We start from the raw sequence: 19,592 nt of genomic DNA on the forward strand, positions 1-19,592 counted from the left end.
AAGAAAAAAAAAAAAACCACCTACATAGAATTGGAGTAATGAGACAATATATGCAGAAAATGCAATGAAGCAGAGGAATCAGCCAAACACATAATTTTCGAATGTGAGGTGTGGGGTAGAATCAGAGAGAAAAAATCCAAGAAGACCCAATAAGAACATCCTGCAGCTTTGTGAAGGAAGCAGGTATATCTAGGTGGGAATGAAGGAAAAACATGATAGCAAAAGATCTTAGAGGTCGATGCTAATTAGGAACTAATATTTAGAAGTCCCATGAAGAAAATAATAATAATAATAATAATAATAATAATAATAATAATAATAAGCAGAAGAAGAAGAAGAAGAAGAAGAACTGGATGCAAACACTAAAATTCCCTTCTGGATAGGCAATCTTGTGATGATTACATGTTCTACTACACAGTAATATTGGGCTTGCATGCCCATGCCTATGTATTTGAGTAGGGTTTTGCTTGTCTGCTCTCTGAGCCCTCTTATGTTCAGTCTATCACTGCTTATCTTATTGTTGAGGCCAGTTCTCATAATCTTTAAAATTATTAATATCTCTATTATATTAATTAATTTAAAAAAAAATTATTGTTCCTTTTTTTTTTTTTTTTTTTTGCTACTTGCTTTACGTCGCACCGACACAGACAGGTCTTATGGCGACGATGGGACGGGGAAGGGCTAGGAGTGGGAAGGAATTGGCCGTGGCCTTAATTAAGGTACAGCCCCAGCATTTGCCTGGTGTGAAAATGGGAAACCACGGAAAACCATCTTCAGGGCTGCCGACAGTGGGGTTCGAACCTACTATCTCCCGAATTATTGTTCCATCCTAACAGTTACTACTCCATGTTTTATATTTTGTGCTTGTAGGACTTCACTTCATTTACTCATCTTATTTATTTATTTCTTCTTCTATCGATTTTGGCCAGCTGTGGACCACGTAAATAACTCCTCATGATTTAAACTTTCTTTGGCGCCAGTACTCCTTCATCCTCCTGCTTGCTGCTTCTTTTCTTTCAGCCGTCCATTGTTGTTTCTTCTTGGTCGCTGTTTCTGGCTCTAGGAAACCCTTAAATGTGTGTAACTTGTTTCTGAAGGTGGTTCTATTGTGGATGTCTTGATGTGTGATGTTCATTTCTTGCAAATCCTTCTTCGTGTTAACAAACCATTTTTCATAAGAGCTGCCTTTCCTTTTGGGCTTATTGAAGTGGTTAAAGATTTTCTTGGCAAGTCTGTTATCAGGCATTCTTGAAATATGTCCAAAAAATTTAACTCTTCGCTTTCGAATGACATCTGAAATCCTACTGCATGTTTTATATATTTCTTTGTTACTGCGTAATCGATATGTGTCCGTACATTTCTTTGGACCGAGGATTTTTCTTAGAATCTTTCTTTCCTTCTCGATTTCTTCAATGTCTTTCCTGGTTGTTAATCCCAGGCATTCTGAAGCATATAAGCACTCTGGTTGAATTACTGCCTGATAGTGGCGTAGTTTTGTCCTAATAGAGATCGCTTTCTTGTTATATGTGTTTTTTGTAAGGTGGAATGCAAGCTCCATTTTTCTGGCTCTCTCGCGGTTTGCTTCTTTATCAAGCCCATTAGGTTGTATAATCTCACCAAGGTATTTGAATTTAACAACTTTACCTATCTTATCATTGTTTATTGTTACTATGTATCTTGGGGCTTCTTTAATGTTGGTCATGAAATGTGTCTTTTCAAATGATATCTGCAGGCCAGTTTTCATTGCTACCTCTTTTAAAGTGTTAACTTGTATTATCGCCGATTCAATATTTTCTGATAACAGTACAAGATCGTCAGCAAATGCTAAGCAGTTGATAGTGATGTTCTCTTTCTTGTATCCTATCCTTATTTGGTCTTTACCGGGCGAGTTGGCCGTGCGTGTAGAGGCGCACGGCTGTGAGCTTGCATCCGGGAGATAGTAGGTTCGAATCCCACTATCGGCAGCCCTGAAAATGGTTTTCCGTGGTTTCCCATTTTCACACCAGGCAAATGCTGGGGCTGTACCTTAATTAAGGCCACGGCCGCTTCCTTCCAACTCCTAGCCCTTCCCTGTCCCATCGTCGCCATAAGACCTATCTGTGTCGGTGCGACGTAAAGCCCCTAGCAAAAAAAAAAAAATTGGTCTTTAATGCCTTTTTCTGCGAGTTCTTTTTCCCATTCTTTGATGACTTTATCCAGGACACAATTGAACAGTAGTGGGGATAGGCAATCTCCTTGCCTTACACCTGTCTTGATTTCAAAGGGTTCAGATATCTCTCCCATAAACTTAACCTTTGAGTATGTGTTTGTTAAGGTCTCCTTTATTAGTTGTAATGTCTTGTTATCTGTACCCATTTCTCTAAGGATGTTAAACAATGTGCTCCTATCAACTGAATCATATGCTTTTCGAAAGTCAACAAAAACTGCTACATACTTCTTGCCCCTGGCAACTCTGTCCTTCAGTATTGTCTTAAGGTTCCAAATTTGTTCCACACATGATCGTCCCTTCCGAAAGCCTCCCTGGTATTCGCCGATTTTGTGTTCAACTTGTTGTTCTAATCTTGATAGCAATGCCATAGATAGTATCTTGTATGTCTCTTGAAGGAGTGAGATGCCTCTGTAATTGCTGACATCTGTTCTGTCCCCTTTCTTGTGTAGTGGGTGTATTAAGGCTAATTTCCAATCATCAGGAATCTTACAAGTGTTCCAGATTTCTTGCATTAACTGGCATAGGTTCTTGATCATTTGGGGGCTCACATGCTTCCATAGTTCACTCGTTATTGAGTCTTCACCAGCTGCTTTGTTGTTCTTAAGCTTCTTGATTAGATTTGTGATTTCTGTTTCATCTGGCGGTGTGGAGTCTGGGTTCTGTTGAGTATGTTCTGTGGCGAGCTTCTCCTCTGGAACTGGGCAGTTAAGTAGCTGTTTAAAGTATTCTGCTAACAGTTGGCAATTTTCTTCATTGTTTGTTGCGTTATTTATTTATTTATTTACTGAATCATTTTGGCCAAAGAAAAGAGAAAGGAACTAAATACATATTCAACTTGACAAGTAATTTATTTTCAAACTGCCTCGTCCCGGCCCAAGCCCTATCACTTCCTAATCCCATGTAATGTTACAGTTTTATCAAATTTTGAAAATACTGTCACATAATAAATTCCTACTTTTAAAATTTCTTTGTTATATTGGGAGTTTCTTCTATATAATATAAAGCCACATGACTGACTGACGTTAACATTTACCCAGTTCAAAATGACCTACAAACTTGAAATTTGGCAAACTGATAGCTTTTAGCTTGTAACCCATGTGAAAATTCCAAAATGTTCAAATGTTTCATTTTTTATACCTCCAAATCAAAATGGCAGACACTATCTTCCAGATGAGGCAGGAAATTGAAATCTGGCAAAATTATACATTTTAGCCTGCAACCGAATGCAAAATTCCAAGATGTTCAAATTAACATTTTACCTCCCGACAAATATCCAAATATGGAGGCAATTTTAATGACAGTGCAGAACTCCGTTTATAGGTAATTGGTTGCTGAACAGTAAGTCATATCATAAAACGTAGAGCACAATCGCGACCCAGCTTGAAGAGATCTACAACTCTGGTCATATGATTTTTAGGCATATCTCAATTCTTTATACCTTAGACAGAGCTGCATTTTTCAATTTTAGTTAAATTTTGTACAATTTTCATTAATGATTTTATTGTTTGACACACTTATAAGAGAGATAGAATAATCAAATTTGGCATGTGCATTGGCACATCTATTGCCCATATGCGAGCCAAATTGCACGATTCTACCTGCCACATATGTATGAGTAAACTAAAGTAATGTGTGGAAACTGTATTCAAATTTCAGGCTAATCTAACTCAATCTATGGTATACTCGATAGAGATACGACAAAACGTCACAAAACTAAAATTGTACATCGTTTCGTCTTAGATATGCCTGCCAAGTTTAGGTGGGGAAATGATATAGGGTCTGGGTGTAGAAAAACTTTGTTTCCTAAATTAAAGTAGAACAAGAGGATACAAATACAAGTATTGTGAAGATAAGAACCATAGGACTGCGGTGAGGAGTTTCGGCAGTACACACACATAAAGGTTGCGGATCAGCTACCAACCTCCCAGGTGCTCGAGCACTGTTTGTTGTTGGTTTACAGTTTGGCTGCACACAATAAATACCAAAAAACAAATGTACAGTACCATACAGCAGATGTCTGAAAGGTCTCCTTTCAGTTTGGCGGCACAATTCACATAGACGCAACAATAACTTGTGTATTATTTGAAAAATTCCGGACGCTTCTCAGGCACGAAGTGCAGTAGTGGCAAGGGACAGATGGAAGGACACAAGGAGGAAAGAAGGAAGATCACGCCAACAGCGTGGCTCTTTTAAACTTGAGTGTCTGAGGGGTAGGCACTCAAAAGTAATCACACAGACATATGGTTCCTACGTTCACAATAATTTTATTCCTACCCACTACCACTCCTTCAATTTGCAAAACAAAATTTTTCTGCATCCTGTAGAAAGCCACATGGCTAACTGATTCAAATGAGCTAGAAACTTGAAAATTGGCAAACTGATAGCGTTTAGCCTGTAACCCATTCAAAAAACATTTTGTGAAAAGAATTATTTTTGTGCGATAGATAAAGGGGACGTGCATTCAATCACCAGCTAATGCAGCCAATAAAACTGTATTTACAAATGATAAACATGCATTATTCCATTTTAAATTAATATAAACTTAGAAATATGTACATTAAAGTAGTCTGATTCTTTTTGCAGTCAGTATCTCTAAAAGTAAACCCAACAACAGTGTAAGTTTTGTGCCAATATTTCCTCTCAATTTAAACCTACTACCCACCTGAGAAGATAAAAATGACGGTTTCTAATTTTCTTAGCACTAAGGTACAGTAAACTGGTAACTCAGCACTTCAAGGGTTAATAGGTGATGGTTTCTCATTAAGTGCTTCTGCCTCTGTACATTTGGTTAGAAAATAAAGATAAGCCTATTTTCTAAAAAGTGCTTAACATACTTCACATAAAATGTTTGAAAAATTAATACACAGAATTTCAGAAGTTCAGCATATCTCATTAAATACTGATAACTAACACTTAACCACAATACCTCTTTTTAAAAATTTCTATACATTTTGAAGAATTTGTTTAAATCTTCATAAGAACAATTGAAGAAATTATATTTACCTTAAAAAGGCATCGTTAAGATAGAGAAGAGAGATAGGGGGGTTCCGCACCACGATCTTCGGTGCCTGGGATGATAAACAGCAGTGGCCTGTATTAAAGAGCATAACTTGATGATTATTGTATTTTCCTATCATCTTTGCAGGAAGTTATTCAGACTATGGGAAATTGGGGGATAGAATGACTTTATATGATTATATGATTTTGTAAAGGATTGGCTGATTATTACCATGGTGGGACTTAACTTCTCCAACACCATCTAGATCCACGAGAGCTATGGCATTTCATGTCATTATAAGTTGTAATGAATAGGTGGAAACTCAAGGTATCTGTCATACAATTTTCAGGTAACTCTATCAATATGGACCCAAAATGAAGTTTATAATATGCAACATACAGCTTAGTCGAGCAGCTTGTCTCCTTATCCCCAAGTCTTCCCAGCTCAAAGTTTGCAATATTTTCATAACACTACTCTCTCTCTCTCTCTCTTTTTTTTAACAAAGAAAACTGACAATTTCAAATCAGAAGAAGAAAACAGTTAAAATTATTGAACTTGAAGAGGAGTACAGTACGTATATTCTGGATAATTATGGCAGGTTTTTCTACCTATAGTAGGTGCAATATTTTATCTACTGTAAACAAACAGTTTTCAGTCTTGAACACAATATATTTTACAATACAGACATCACAATAACTAATTAACAGAGTTGGGAAGTAACTGAATAAAAGTAATCAAATTACTTGAAATGAATATTTTTCACATAAGCTTTACATGAAATAGTTACTTTTCAGAAAATGTTATTTTTACTCATAATTTACTTCTTCAAATGAAACTGTAATCATTACATTCCAATAACTGGCATACATCACGTCAAAAGTTTGGCAACTTTGGAGCCCTAGCACTTGCAAGGCGTCAAATCATGTTTACAAAGACAAGAATCCCGCATTCATTTACTCACAGCTTGTGTTACTGTTTGTGATTTAGACAACTACAACTTTGTGAGTTTGCATGGGGTTGATAAAGGAACCAATAGAAACATGCGACTGCAAAATGGTTAAGGAATTTCCAGTCATTTCCAAAAGACTTGCATTCTGTAAAGTAAATGTAACTGTATTTGTAATTTTACTGATCACTTGTTGAAAAAGTAGTTTGTAATTGTAATTGAGTAAAATATTTCTCAGGTAACTGTAATTCAGCCCAGTTACTTTTATTTGTACCTTTCCCATCAATGCTAATTAATACACATAAAATAATTTCTGTCTGTATTAAATATTAACCTGATTGGGAGAAAGGCTTTAACAGAAAGAGAACAATAAAGATGTTCATATCTTCATTAATATTAGTCTAATTGTCATAATGTGTATTACTAAGGTTATTTCCCTCCATCATCTATCTCATGTACATTTTTTCATAGACAAATAGTGAAACATGTCTTATGATGAGGCAAGATGTACTGGAAAGGGGAGGATACAGCAGGCTCTGACAATTTTTTAATTATTATTTTCTTCACAATTTGCTTTACATCACATCGACAGAGATCTTGTGGCGACAATGGGATAGGAAAGGCATAGGAGTGGGAAGGAAGCAGCTGTAGCCTTAATTAAGGTACAGCCCCAGCATTTGCCTGGTGTGAAAATAGGAAACCACGGAAAACCATCTTCAGGGCTGCAGACAGTGGGGTTCGAACCCACTATCCCCCAGATACAAGCTCACAGCTGCGCGCTCCAAACTGCGTGGCCAACTCACCTAGTCAGGCATTGACAGATACGACTTTGTCTGCCCATCTTCTGGTCATTCCAGTTTTCAATTTCACTGTATGCAGTCACGTCCAGTTGAGCAAGCCTGCTGAAGGCCTTCTTTTTGCATCCCATATCCTCATAATACCAAGCAACTACCCTTTCCATTTCAAGTGTCTCCAGTTCCCAGTCAGCATATATTTTTGCTATAAAAGTCGCAACAGTAGACCTTTTCTACTGTCCGGCTGAAATTGGCGATGGGTATTTCTCTCATGGCCAGCTATGTGTTGACTCCTTCAGTTCAGGGCCAGTTCAGCCGCCTCCCTCTACAATGAACTCCCCGCCCTCAAAGCTCTGGAATAGCCAACATCCCTAAAAATACTGAACATCAATTTATTATAGCAACCATTCTTGGAATTACATGGCAGTAACTTCAGGAGTACAGTAAAAAAATATGAGTGTCATATTTCAGTTTTTGGGGTTCCATATTACCAAAGAGAATGAAATAGCGCTTTTATCCATATCCTGAATTCTCATTTGGAGAGGGGTCCTCTAACAATTAACAAAAAACTGAAAAGACAAGACATTAAACTACTATCTGGATATCCCAAAGTCCCAGTTCTGAGTAAAATGCTCAGTAAATGACAAAAAATAGAGTACAGTAAAACTTTGTTTATACGAAGAAAAAAAAAGAAAAGAAAAAATGTATAAGTGTGAAAAACGCTTCAATTGAATTTTGTAAATATGACGCTGAGTTATATTCTACAGTATATATGGCAATGTGAAACAATATAAACACAAAAGAAATGCACCCAGTTAAATAAAAAATACGAGGGAAAAGAGTCATTTCACGGAATAAAGTAGTCTGTTATTTTGGTTGTTTTTTGTTAGCCGCAGCCACGGCATGAACAGTATTCTCAAATCAGTACAATTCAGCCATATTTCCTCAGAAACGTTATGGCACGTCACAAAATGTTTAATAATCCATAGAGCATTGACAGCATTATTGAATGTCACTGAAGTATGCTGCGGTTCTTCGGTATTGTCGTAGTCATCGTGATTACAGTCCTCATTTAGACCCCTTTGTGCGACTTCAGCAATCTCTGAGATAGTCATGGCTTCTGCAGCAACGAGGTTAGCGTCAACATTTATGTAATCGTCAAATGATACCGCCTCTTCCAATTTCCTCCATTCACCGTCATTAGCAGGAAAATCGCCATTATCATCGATGATATTACAATCATCATCAGAACTACCTTCAAATCCAGCTTTCTGGAAACAATTTCTAACTGTAACTTCTGAAACATGGTGCCATGACGCTGCGATGTAATACAATGCCTATCAGAAGAAAATAAAATAGTATATATTAATTTATCGTTTTTAATTTGTTTGAAGACACAAGATTATTATAACAACTCAGAGCATCGTGTCTTTCAGGGCCGCTTCACACTAGGTGACCAGAATCGGCTACAGAGTAGCTTATATGAATTCCGTGTTGCCGAGCGGTAGCCAGCTGCGCTACTTAGCCGTCTTCCCCAGCCTACTCCAGTTTTCATCATCTTCTTGCCTCTTGTTATTGTCAAAAAGAAAGAAGGAAAAAGGACTTTTCGTAAATCATTAGATTATTTGTGTGATGACCAAGTTTATCAGTTACTTCAGGATGTCAAAGAAACCTTTCAATGAACTCTTCGAAAGTGTGAAAAAAGATATGGGAATGGATACCAAGTTGAGAAGAGCAAAATATTAGCCTTAACTTTAAGGTAGTTGAACTGAGATGGTCATTACTTGAGAACATGCATTTCTCTTCTCAACTCTACTGCTACATTCATCACATTTTTAAGTTTGAGATGGTTGTATAATTGAATCAGTCGGAGCTGAAAAGCATTAAGTCAAAATTGAATATTCTGAGGAATTGAACCAAGGGCCTTCTAACAACATAAGAAGGAATTAAGTCAGCCTTCTGTTTATGGCAGAAACCACTGCCATGTGTAGCGCAATCTGAGGAGGAAAGCATTAAGTCACTGACTTTTTTCCTTTCTGCATCTTACTTAATGTTGGCTGCCTTGCAGGATTCCCGCGCTATATTCTTTTGTGGCATTTCCTGGTTGCTCACTAGAGGAACTGTGCATTATGTCTCCTGAAGGAAACAGACAAGACAGTTTTCATAAGAAAAACATCATAACAGATGCTATCTGAAAAGGTTTACCTTACATAAACTACAGTGGGAAGAACATCAATGAGAAGGCAAAGATTGCAGGTTAGTAAACACAGTGTATGTGCCCATAAGTAGCAGCAATTGCTGGAGTAGTTGTGTCCTTATCATAAGAGCTTGAAGGAGGCCTGGATTCTATTTCTGATTAGGTAACATAGAATTTGTGGCCAAGAAATCAGGTTTAGATAGGTTTTCTGTAGATACTTTTTCGGTTGTGACATAAATCCAGCTGTTTTATTCTCTTTCATTTTCACCAATACTGTTGTCTACAGCAAGCTGGCCAGGAATAAAATAGCTGGCCCTGTATGGGACTGTGATGGAGAACTGCTTGTTTTTTAAGATAATGATTACACAAGTAATCTCATTCAGATTACTTTTTATGTTTGTAAGTGCCACAAGTGTTGTTTTTGAAAGGTTTGGTGACAATGATAAAGTAAACATTCTGGTTAAGTTCTATAATCTGCCAAGCAACGATTCCCAAGACTTGTATTTACTAGGCCTTATCGAAGCAAGTGGTAGGCCTTATTGAAATAAGTGATGTCAAACAGCGTTGACCCAGAAAAGAAAACTCTGAAGAGGAACAGATGAAGCATTCTTCAAGTTTTCAATATTTTGTCATGATCAGTTCAAGAAGGACATCGGTGTGTCAAAAAGCTTTCTGAAGTTTACATGCTATAGGTATGAAACGGTTATTTCCGTAACTCGTATTCTGCTCGTGGAGAAGAGCCGAAAGATAAACGTGGAAAGAATCTTAAAGTTAACAAAACTTCTGAACAAGTTAATAAAGCTATACATGATCATATAACATCATTTCCTGTGACATCTTCCCACTATGCTCGGAAGGAAGTTCAATACTGTGTGAAATCGATTTATGAACTTTTCTGTGGTGCATACCCTGACACAACTGTTAAATAAGATTATTATAGGAAATACTTCCATGAAAACTGAGTATAAATTTAGAAGACCTCTGATAGATGTCTGTTCTCTGTGCGAAGAACACAATTCAAAATTAATGAGTCCTCATATCTCTGAAAATTCGAAGCTTGCTGCAATGGCTGAACTGGAAATCCACTTCCGCAGGAGTCGTACATTTCATAGGTCTTTACAAGAAGTGAAATCCTTATGCCAACATAGTGAGGACACAGGCGCCATAGCTTTTGATTTTTTTTCTTCCTAGGATTCCAGTGCAAGAAATATTTTACTTGCGTCAGTTGTGGGTTAATGTATTTAACGTACATGATCTGAAAACTGGACACACTGTAGTCTATCATGAGAGCAACAGGAAAAGGCAGGCTAATGAAGTGTGCTACTTTTTGAACCACTACATAATACATTATATTCCTCAAAGTGTAAAAAAACCTTCGCTTATTTTCGGATGGGTGTCCTGGCCAAAATAAAAACCACAACGTAGTCGGAATGTGTCTGCGTTTGACAGGCATAGGCAGATTTCAATCAATCAGTCATAGGTTTCCTGAATGTGGACATTCATATTTACCTTGCAACAGAAATTTTGGTGTATTCAAGAAGAAACTAAAATCTGTTGATAGACTGTATACACCTAAAGACTATGTAGAGATAATAGCGAATAGTAGGAAAAATGTTGAAGTTCACATCGTGGAATATGATGAGGTGGTAAATTTCGATGTAAGGTGGCCATCGCTGTTCAAGAAGACTGTCATATCCAAGGAAACTATGAAACTACATAAGAACCAGAAACAACCATTTGCACCCATGAAATTCAAGCAATTCAAATATAACAGCAGCCAGACTGGAGTGATTCAAACATCAGTTTGCATAGACTCCCCAGTCACACATACATTTCATCTGGGAAACCCTAGTTTTAATCAGCCCTGCAATGCCTTATGAGAGGGAATATAAGGACAAGGTGCTCATAAACTTAAAGAAGCTGCAGGACATTGGAAAAATAATACAGTATGTTAAACAAGAGGGACTCTATTTCTACAAGGATATTTTAAACTGGCCAACTATGGCAAATGAAAGGGAATTCTTGTGATGTTTCATATCATGTGTGGTATTGTAAATCATATTTGTAATGGACTTACATATGTTTTTAATTAAAAACTGAGACCGTGAGGAAGGCCACCGGATCGCTGGGACAAGGACATCAGTAAAATTGCCGGAGTTAATTGGCAAAACATCACTCAAGATCGCTGGAAAAGTGGAGGCAACTCCTAAATACTTACCTAAGTTTCAGACTTCAAGAGGCCACATCAGTTATTGATAGAACTGGCTGATTGCGATTGTGATCATGTGATATATTGTATTCATTATATTACAGATGAATATTAAACTGACCAAACCAAACCCCACGGCACTTAACGCCCTTGAAAGGGCTTTGGCCTGCCAAGTGACCGCTGCTCAGCACGAAGGCCTGTAGATTACGAGGGGTTGTGTGGTCAGCACGACACATCCTCTCGGCCGTTATTTTGGGCTTTCGAGACCAGGGCCGCCATCTCACTTTCAGATAGCTCCTCAATTCTAACCACTTAGGCTGAGTGGACCTCAAACCAGCCCTCAGGTCGAGAGAAAAATTCCTGACCTGGCCGGGAATCGAACCCGGGGCCTCCGAGCGAGAGGCAGGCATGCTACTCCTACACCACGGGGCTGGCTATTAAACTGACCACAGAACTGAAAAGCATTAAGTCAAATTCTTTTCATGATTCTGAAACTAGTATGTTACTTTAAAATTGACCTTCTGCTAACTCAATCTGGTTTACAATGTATAATATCAACATTGCATGTTTCCTACGTTCTCCTTGAGTAATTACTTTTTTTCTCTCTCCTGAAAAGTAGTGAAAACTGACTTAATGCTTTTTGGCTCTGACTGATTCAATTTGTATAATGAAATCTTCCGTGTTTAATCGGTCCACTTGTCTAGATATATCATACTGAATATTTTTCTTCTTCTACCGCGTTTCCTACAGTGGTGGGGCCGCGGGTGCGAACTGTGTTGCCCATGTGAATCAGGCCCTATTTTATGGCTGAATGCCCTTCCTAACACCAACCCTATGTGCGTTCACTATTGCGTGTTTCTGTAGTGGTTGGTAGTGTGATGTGTTGTATGAATATGAAGAGGAGAGTGTGGGGACAAACACAAACTATACCGTAAAACGGGGTAACTTCGGGCACTTTTTCGTATATTTTTAAAATAAAATGTGAAATATTCTCTCTAATTTTCTGAAAAATATCATATAAAAACTGCCATGTTTGTTCTTCATTTTTAAATATGAACATAATTCTCATTGTTATTCAGTAATGAATAATCACAAACAAATTAAAACGATTTATGGTGAAATGGATGTATAGTGAACAATTTCACTTTTTCCCCAAAGAAGAAACTATTTTATTTAGCCTAAGCGTACAAGCATTGTATGATATTACAAATTACATGTTGCATTGCATAAATATTTGTAATGGTACAAAAGATAATAAATAAAAGGTACGGAAATCATAAAGCCCAATTGTATGGAGAGAAAAGGCGGTCAAAAAAATAAGCAATCTTGTAGACTGTCCTCATAATACACTGTCTTCTAAATTAGAAAATATCTGGGCCGTCATCAAGTTCTTAAATGTGTATCGTCCATGTCAACTGATATCCTTCTATTTATAATTGAAAATGGAAACTGTCTTTCCCCTCCCTGTCGGGATAAACTTCCCCGTTTATTGTTATTGTGCATTTATTAATCTATTCTAAAGCGTTCTTGAAGTAAACAGGATTGTAATTACAATATCCACGGCCGCGTAATGTTTTTCTGTATGTTCTTGATATGGCCGAAGTTACTCCGGAAGAGGACAACTTTTATCACAAAACTATTCTCTGAAAAACCTATTTGAATAAAATGCATCAAATTGTGTTGATCAGTTACCAGATTAACTTACATTTTGACCCCATAAACCACTGGAATGGAGAATTGAATGCTGGGGCTAGAGAACAGTTTGTTTTCTGCTGTTACCAGACAAGACAATAGTTGGGGCTACAAAAAAAATTGATTGACTCAACAATGAGCCCGCCAATGTTATTTGGACTACTGGGTGTTGACAGAGCATTCTATTGTATGTGCATTTTAGTTGTTGCAAGTGGTTCATCTCTTCCAGTATAGGAGGCAAGAGAAAATAAGTGTTGCTATTCATCAGTGGCCGAAGTTACCCCACTTTACGGTACCGTACATAGTTAAAATTTCCGGCACCACTGGAAATCGAACACAAGGCCCTCTAAACCAAAGGCCAATAGGTTGACCACCGAGCTCGATAGCTGCAGTCGCTCTTAAGTGCGGCCAGTATCCAGTATTCAGGAGACAGTAGGTTCGAACCCCACTGTCGGCAGCCCTGAAGATGGTTTTCCGTGGTTTCCCATTTTCACACCAGGCAAATGCTGGGGCTGTACCTTAATTAAGGCCACGGCTGCTTCCTTCCCACTCCTAGCCCTTTCCTGTCCCATCGTCGCCATAAGACCTATCTGTGTCGGTGAGACGTACAGCAACTAGCAAAAAAAAAAAAGGCTGACCATTTAGCCAAGGAGTCGGACATCATTCATACTGAATATATTTATTTAGTACATTTTACAGTATTTTGAGATGGAATCCATAACATGAAGGAACATGCAATGCACAATGAAACTGAAGAGAGTTCTGAATGGAATGCAACTGAAGATTGTGAAGATCCCAATGCACAGCGATGGTTTACCAGCTGTCGCCAGTCGGGGTTGCGAAATCTGCCTCGGCTGCCGATAGTGGGAGTGAACTACTTCAAGGTCGGTCGCTGAGACAGAGTAGCCCAGTGTGAACACCTCCATTTAAAATAATGTTTCACAAGCACGGGCAGCTGGTAGCCGATACTTGTTGCCTAGTGTGAAACGGCCCTTAATGCACGGTACTGCATGAAGACCTAAGGCAAATATTTCACAAACATTAATAAACATATTAAAAGAGGAAATAAATGCGAGAAATCTTACATGTAATATGTTGATCTTCATTTCATCCTTCTTTCCGATGTTTACACATCTGATTGCGTGCTGTATGATAATGCAACTTGAAGTTGCAAATCACTCCAAGATAGAGTGGCTGCAGCTGGCTCATGCAATTCGTGGGAAAAAATTACACAGTCACATTCTTCAGATATGAAGTAATAGGAGTATGTGCTGGGCATCAATCTATAAACAATAAGATCTTACGAACTTTTGCTCCCATTCTGGCGTCCACACTTCGAAGCCAGTCTTCAAAAACTTTCGTGGTGTCACAGGATTTCTGATTGTTGGTGTATTTCGTGAGGAGCGTAGCAACGTTTTTAAAACAACGTGACTTTGAAAATTTGCAGCTTGTCAGTGGAGGCAGTTTTTCCGTCACTAATGGCATATAACAGAACTGTTATGTATTGTTTGCTTTGTTTCCTGCCATCACATTTTCCCCTTTGAATGCCAATGTACGTCCAGGCATTAAATTAAAAAACAGGCCCATCTCAACCGCGTTGAAAATGTCCTTAGGTTCGAATCGAGATGTCAGTTCTTTCAAATGATTTTCCTTCCAATCTTGCACAGTCTCGGCATCGATACCTCTGCTTTCCCCACACACATTACGACTGCCAATACTGTGCTGAACCTTAAATCTGTGTAGCCAGCCCGACGAAGCATTAAAATCTTCTACACCAGGTCTGATCGCTAGTTCTCTTGCCTTTTCGCAGAGCATTGGTCTGCTGATTGGAATGCCTTTTGCCCTATGTTGCCTGAACCACTGTAATAAACAATCTTTCAGGCATTCACATTTTTTGCCCTGAATGCGGGTCCGCTTATTTGTCGCAACACATAACACGTGCTTTCTTCAATTTCCGCAGCCTTAACTACAATAGTATTTAAGGTAGACGGAGCAATCCCCAATTTCTTAGCAATCTCAACTTGTTTCATGTTACCACTTTCCTTCACTACACTCAAAATTCGTAACTTTTCAGCAAGCGTAATGCTCGTTCTCTTTCTTTCACCCATGTTCACTACTCACAATTCTCACAATGCTAATCACAACTCGGTCACACCTGAAGCACAGAACACCAAAGAGTATGCTCGAAAATAGCTTCCAGGTCGCTCACGCTACCAAACATGCATGTACAGGTATGTTTTCCAAGAAAAAAACAGTGCGGGTCATAAGTTTGTGTTTAGAATATTTCTTGCAATTTTGATGACAGAAACAACCGTAAACATATAAATGAAGCATTATGCCTTTGAGGACTCAGGATATAAGCGTATAAGTGTAAAAATCATAAAAGTGAAAGACGTATAAATTAAATAACTTGCCATAATACGTACAGAATTTTCTCGGGACTGCTGAAAAACCTTATAAGTATAGAAAATGTATAAGTGTAAAAGGTATAAAAGAAGTTTTACTTTAATCATATACATGTGAAGTGATTTTTCCTTCATCAATGGGTACAGCAGTAAGTATCTAATACACCTTTATTTTTACAGGTGGCATCAGTGATCAGATTGTTCTCAATCATTTGATGGGCCTTGCCTACCCTAGTACATTTTCTGTAACAATATCTCCAAGATCTTGTACAGAAAGGAACGTATAGTAAGAGAAATAGTGTATCATACTTCATTACGCTGACCATTAAGTGACAACAAACTATCACTGTCACCATTTCTTGTCAGTCAACCAGAACTCAACACTCCAGGATGCATATTCAATAACTTTACCTAAAACTGTAACTAGCCTCCAGAGAGAACCGTACTGCACTCACCTCTGGTCTATCCCAATCAGGGGGTAATTTTCTTTCACTTACTGACGTACAGACAGAGCTTGCAGTTATGCTACCATCTACAGGATACCCAGGAGACCGGTTCAGCAACTGTAACACACAACTGTTACTTAAAAATCTATACATATATATACACATAATTAGCAACTGAGAACCATAACTGGATAATAATATGTCTTATATACCATTCTGCACCTAAGTGAAACTATGCAGAAAATAATTTTATTGACAGTATTCTTAAAAGTTCTAGTTCCTTATATTTAAATAATTAAAACTGAATAATTTAAAAGTTAAATAAACTGATTTAACAGTTTTTTTTCTAGTGGTTTAATGTTCCATTAATACATCAAAGGTTTTCGGTGATGGAAGCATGGAAAAGGATGGAAGGATGGGAAGGTAGTGACCGTGGCCTTAATTAAGAAACAGCTCCAGCATTTGCCTGGTGGGAAAATGGGAAACCATGGAAAAAAAAATATTCAGGGCTGCAAATTGTAGTATTTGAACCCATCATCCACCGAATGCAAGCTCACAGGTATGTGATCCTAGCCGCACGGCCAACTCACTCGGTTAACAGTTGATCAGTAGAAGTGCAACAGAATCCGAAACAAATTCACCTGCTTATGTTTGGTAACAGCTGTCCTTTGAATATACTAAACTTTTAGCTAAGAAGAATATACAATTCATCATAGGCAGGGCCCCATCCTCACACGAGCTGGTTGCCTATAAGGCATAAACTTACTTTTCTTACTAAAAGCCTTCATTTTACCACCTAATCAATACACAATTTTAAATAGTACTAGTTTTGGCCGATATGATTGCCATCATCAGCTATTCACCACAATACATAGATAAGGACATAGTAACATTCCAACTGAAGGGCTAAGAACCATAGTGGGCTAAATCCACCAACCATCAAAATTGAGTTAATGCCATCTAGCAGTTCATTTCTGACTTAGGTATTATCTCTCCAACTGGGTTATCTCCACGTCTTCCCATTTATGTGCTACAGGGTCACAAAATATCAACCAAATTGAACTAGCTGCTGGAGGTAGTGCCATAGTGGGCCAAATCTGCATGACCAATCCCTCGCTTTATCTGAGTCACGCGATATGCGTAGTATCATGGCGGACATCGGCCACGAGGAAAATAGAAGCAGCGATAAAAATTTGAAGAAAAGAAAGAGAAATAATGCGTTTTGGATTAAAAATCAGCAGAAGAAGAAGAGAAACTGTGGTGAAGCCCATGTCAGTGTTAGTGGTAGGCCTATAGCCGCAAAGTGTTACGAAGAAAAAAGATTGTAAATGTGCGCTGCGGTGTTACGAGCCTCTGGGAACAGCTGATGAACGTAAACAAGTCCACGATGCATTTTGGAGACTTGGAAATTTCGACCAGCAAAATGCTCATCTAGCAGCATCAGTTCAAATTTCTGATGTGAAACGACGACGTGGAAAGTGCACACCCAAGGAAAGCCACAAGCAGTGTTCGAGATTATACCATATAAAAATGAAGGCAAGTTATTTGCATATTCATCCTGCTATGCACCAATTGTGTTATAGGCTGTAAAATATAGGAAGCGAACACAACGCAATTTATTATAAATGTCTGATTAATATTCATGGGAGACACATTGGCTAACAGATCAAATCGGGGATAGTGCAATTCGCAATATATCATCAAACTGTAATTAGATTGTGACACTGTTTTGCTACAAAGTTTAAGACGGCCAAAAAATTTTGTGGGAGGTGCTACTAAAAAACTTTAGACCTAAAAAGTGAAATATGATGATAATATTGCAGTTTAGTATTATGGTATAGACAGTCATATTCGGTGTAACGAAGAGGTATGAACATGTGTGTGTTTAACATGTACGCCTTGTTACTGCTTTCTGTAAAATATGGAGGTCTGATGACCTAGATGTTAGGACCCTTAAAACAACAATCTTCATCATAATAATATAAAATGTGGAGAGTGCATATAGCCTGTTTCCCTGCTGTTACAGAGAAAAACCAGTATTCGAGTGTGCAAAGCAGCCTTTCTCCAGGTGCATGGTGTTTCAAATGGGAGACTGTCACAAGTGCTTTCCAAACAAGCTGTGAATAAATTTCCTGTAGTTATTCAGGATCAGCGTGGTAGACATGTTCCTGGGACCAAGATAGGTAGGAGTAGAAGACATTGACTTTGTGAAAGAACATATCCGGAGCTTTCCCACAGAGAGCAGTCATTATAGCCTAAATGATAATGAAAACGTTCCTACTTGTCACAGGACCTAACACTTAGTAAGATGTACGAATTATATTTTTCAGTGTGCTCAGAGCAAAACCGTAAACCTGTGAAAGAATAGTGTTACAGGGATGTTTTTAATACCCAGTTCGACTTATCATTTGCAAAGCCAAAAAGTGATAGTTGTTCATTCTGCGATAAAATGAAGATCAGTCTTATGAGTGATGACATTGATGAAAAAAGGAAGAATGAACTCAGTGATGAGTGAGAATTGCACAAAAGACGGGCAGAAAAGGCATGTGCTCAGTTGCGAAATGACCCTGAGCTAACAAAGGAGGGCAACATTCACACAATAACATTTTACATGCAGCAGACCCTTCCCCTTCCCTTAATAACAAGTAGCGTTTATTTTTACAAGAGGTTTTTGGGTGTATAATGTAGGAATACATAACTGTGAGGATGAGAAAGGGTACATGTACTTGTGGGGTGAAGATACAGCACAAAGGGGCCCAACAGAAGTAGGTTCATGTATTCTGTATTACCTGAGTAACGTCAGCACAACAGCAAATCATTTAATAGCCTATTCAGACACTTGTGGTGGTCAGAATGGGAATCAGTATATTGCATCTTTGTGGGCCACATTAGTTCATTATTACCAATTTAAAATTATTGATCATAAATTCCTAAAACCTGGCCATTTATATTTGCCTAATGACAGAGATTTTAGTAACATCAAAACTTCAAAACATAAGGCAAAATCACTATTTTCGGTAGAAGATTATGTGACCTTAGTTAAGGAATTAGGAGAAATAAGCCCTTTTGTGTGAAGAAAATGGAACAGAAAGAATTTGTGAACAATAAGGAGCTCTCAAAAAACTCTGTGATTCGCAAGGAAACAGTAGATGGGGAGAAGGTTCAGTGGCTAAAAATTAGGTGGTTTCGTTTCCAGTCTAATGAACCTCTTAAGATTAAGTTCAGGTACACCCTCAACAAAATGGATGAATGGAAAATCCTTGATATTTCACCTTCTCGTAAGGGCAGGCCATCTATAAAGTTAACAACTTCAGTACCTTCACCACGGGAACTGTGTCCTGCTTACACAGCACCCATTAAGCTGACAAAAGCTAAATATGATGATTTAATTGCCATGCTTCCATTCATTCCACCAGTTAATCTTAAGTTTTTAAAGGATTTACAATATTGTGATGTAATTACGGCAAAATGAAGTACCTTACAGTGCCATGTGGAATTGGCCCACTGGCGTATTGTTAAAATTCATCCTTTCCGTTTAGAGCCAAAGTGGGCCAAATCCACTCCAGTGGAAAATGATGGTTTTCATTTACTTTTTATTTGTATTAAAAAGCCAGATAACCTTTGTATTCTGTTTTGTAGTGATTAATGGATCTATTAACTATAATATGCAAATGTTGTAGTCTCTGTAATCTGTGT

General features: G+C 38.0%; 1 protein-coding gene across 3 annotated transcripts in view; it reads right to left on the reverse strand.

The window, feature by feature from the left end:
- The window catches only part of LOC136867358 (uncharacterized), a 178,134-nt gene that overhangs the window by 17,342 nt on the left and 141,200 nt on the right, over positions 1 to 19,592 (reverse strand). The window contains exons 11-12 of one of the 3 annotated variants that reach the window (XM_067144529.2): positions 15,906 to 16,013; positions 5,213 to 5,300 (exon numbers count right to left, since the gene is read on the reverse strand). In XM_067144529.2, coding sequence (XP_067000630.2) covers positions 5,214 to 5,300; positions 15,906 to 16,013 — 195 coding nt within the window. In that variant the 3' untranslated portion in view covers position 5,213. Of the gene's footprint in view, positions 1 to 5,212; positions 5,301 to 15,904; positions 16,014 to 19,592 lie in introns of those variants that run through there. The other 2 variants (XM_067144528.2, XM_067144530.2) reach the window with 2 other exon arrangements.

This window comes from Anabrus simplex, chromosome 3 (genome assembly GCF_040414725.1).
Source record: "Anabrus simplex isolate iqAnaSimp1 chromosome 3, ASM4041472v1, whole genome shotgun sequence".
In the NCBI taxonomy this organism is placed as follows: domain Eukaryota; kingdom Metazoa; phylum Arthropoda; class Insecta; order Orthoptera; family Tettigoniidae; genus Anabrus; species Anabrus simplex.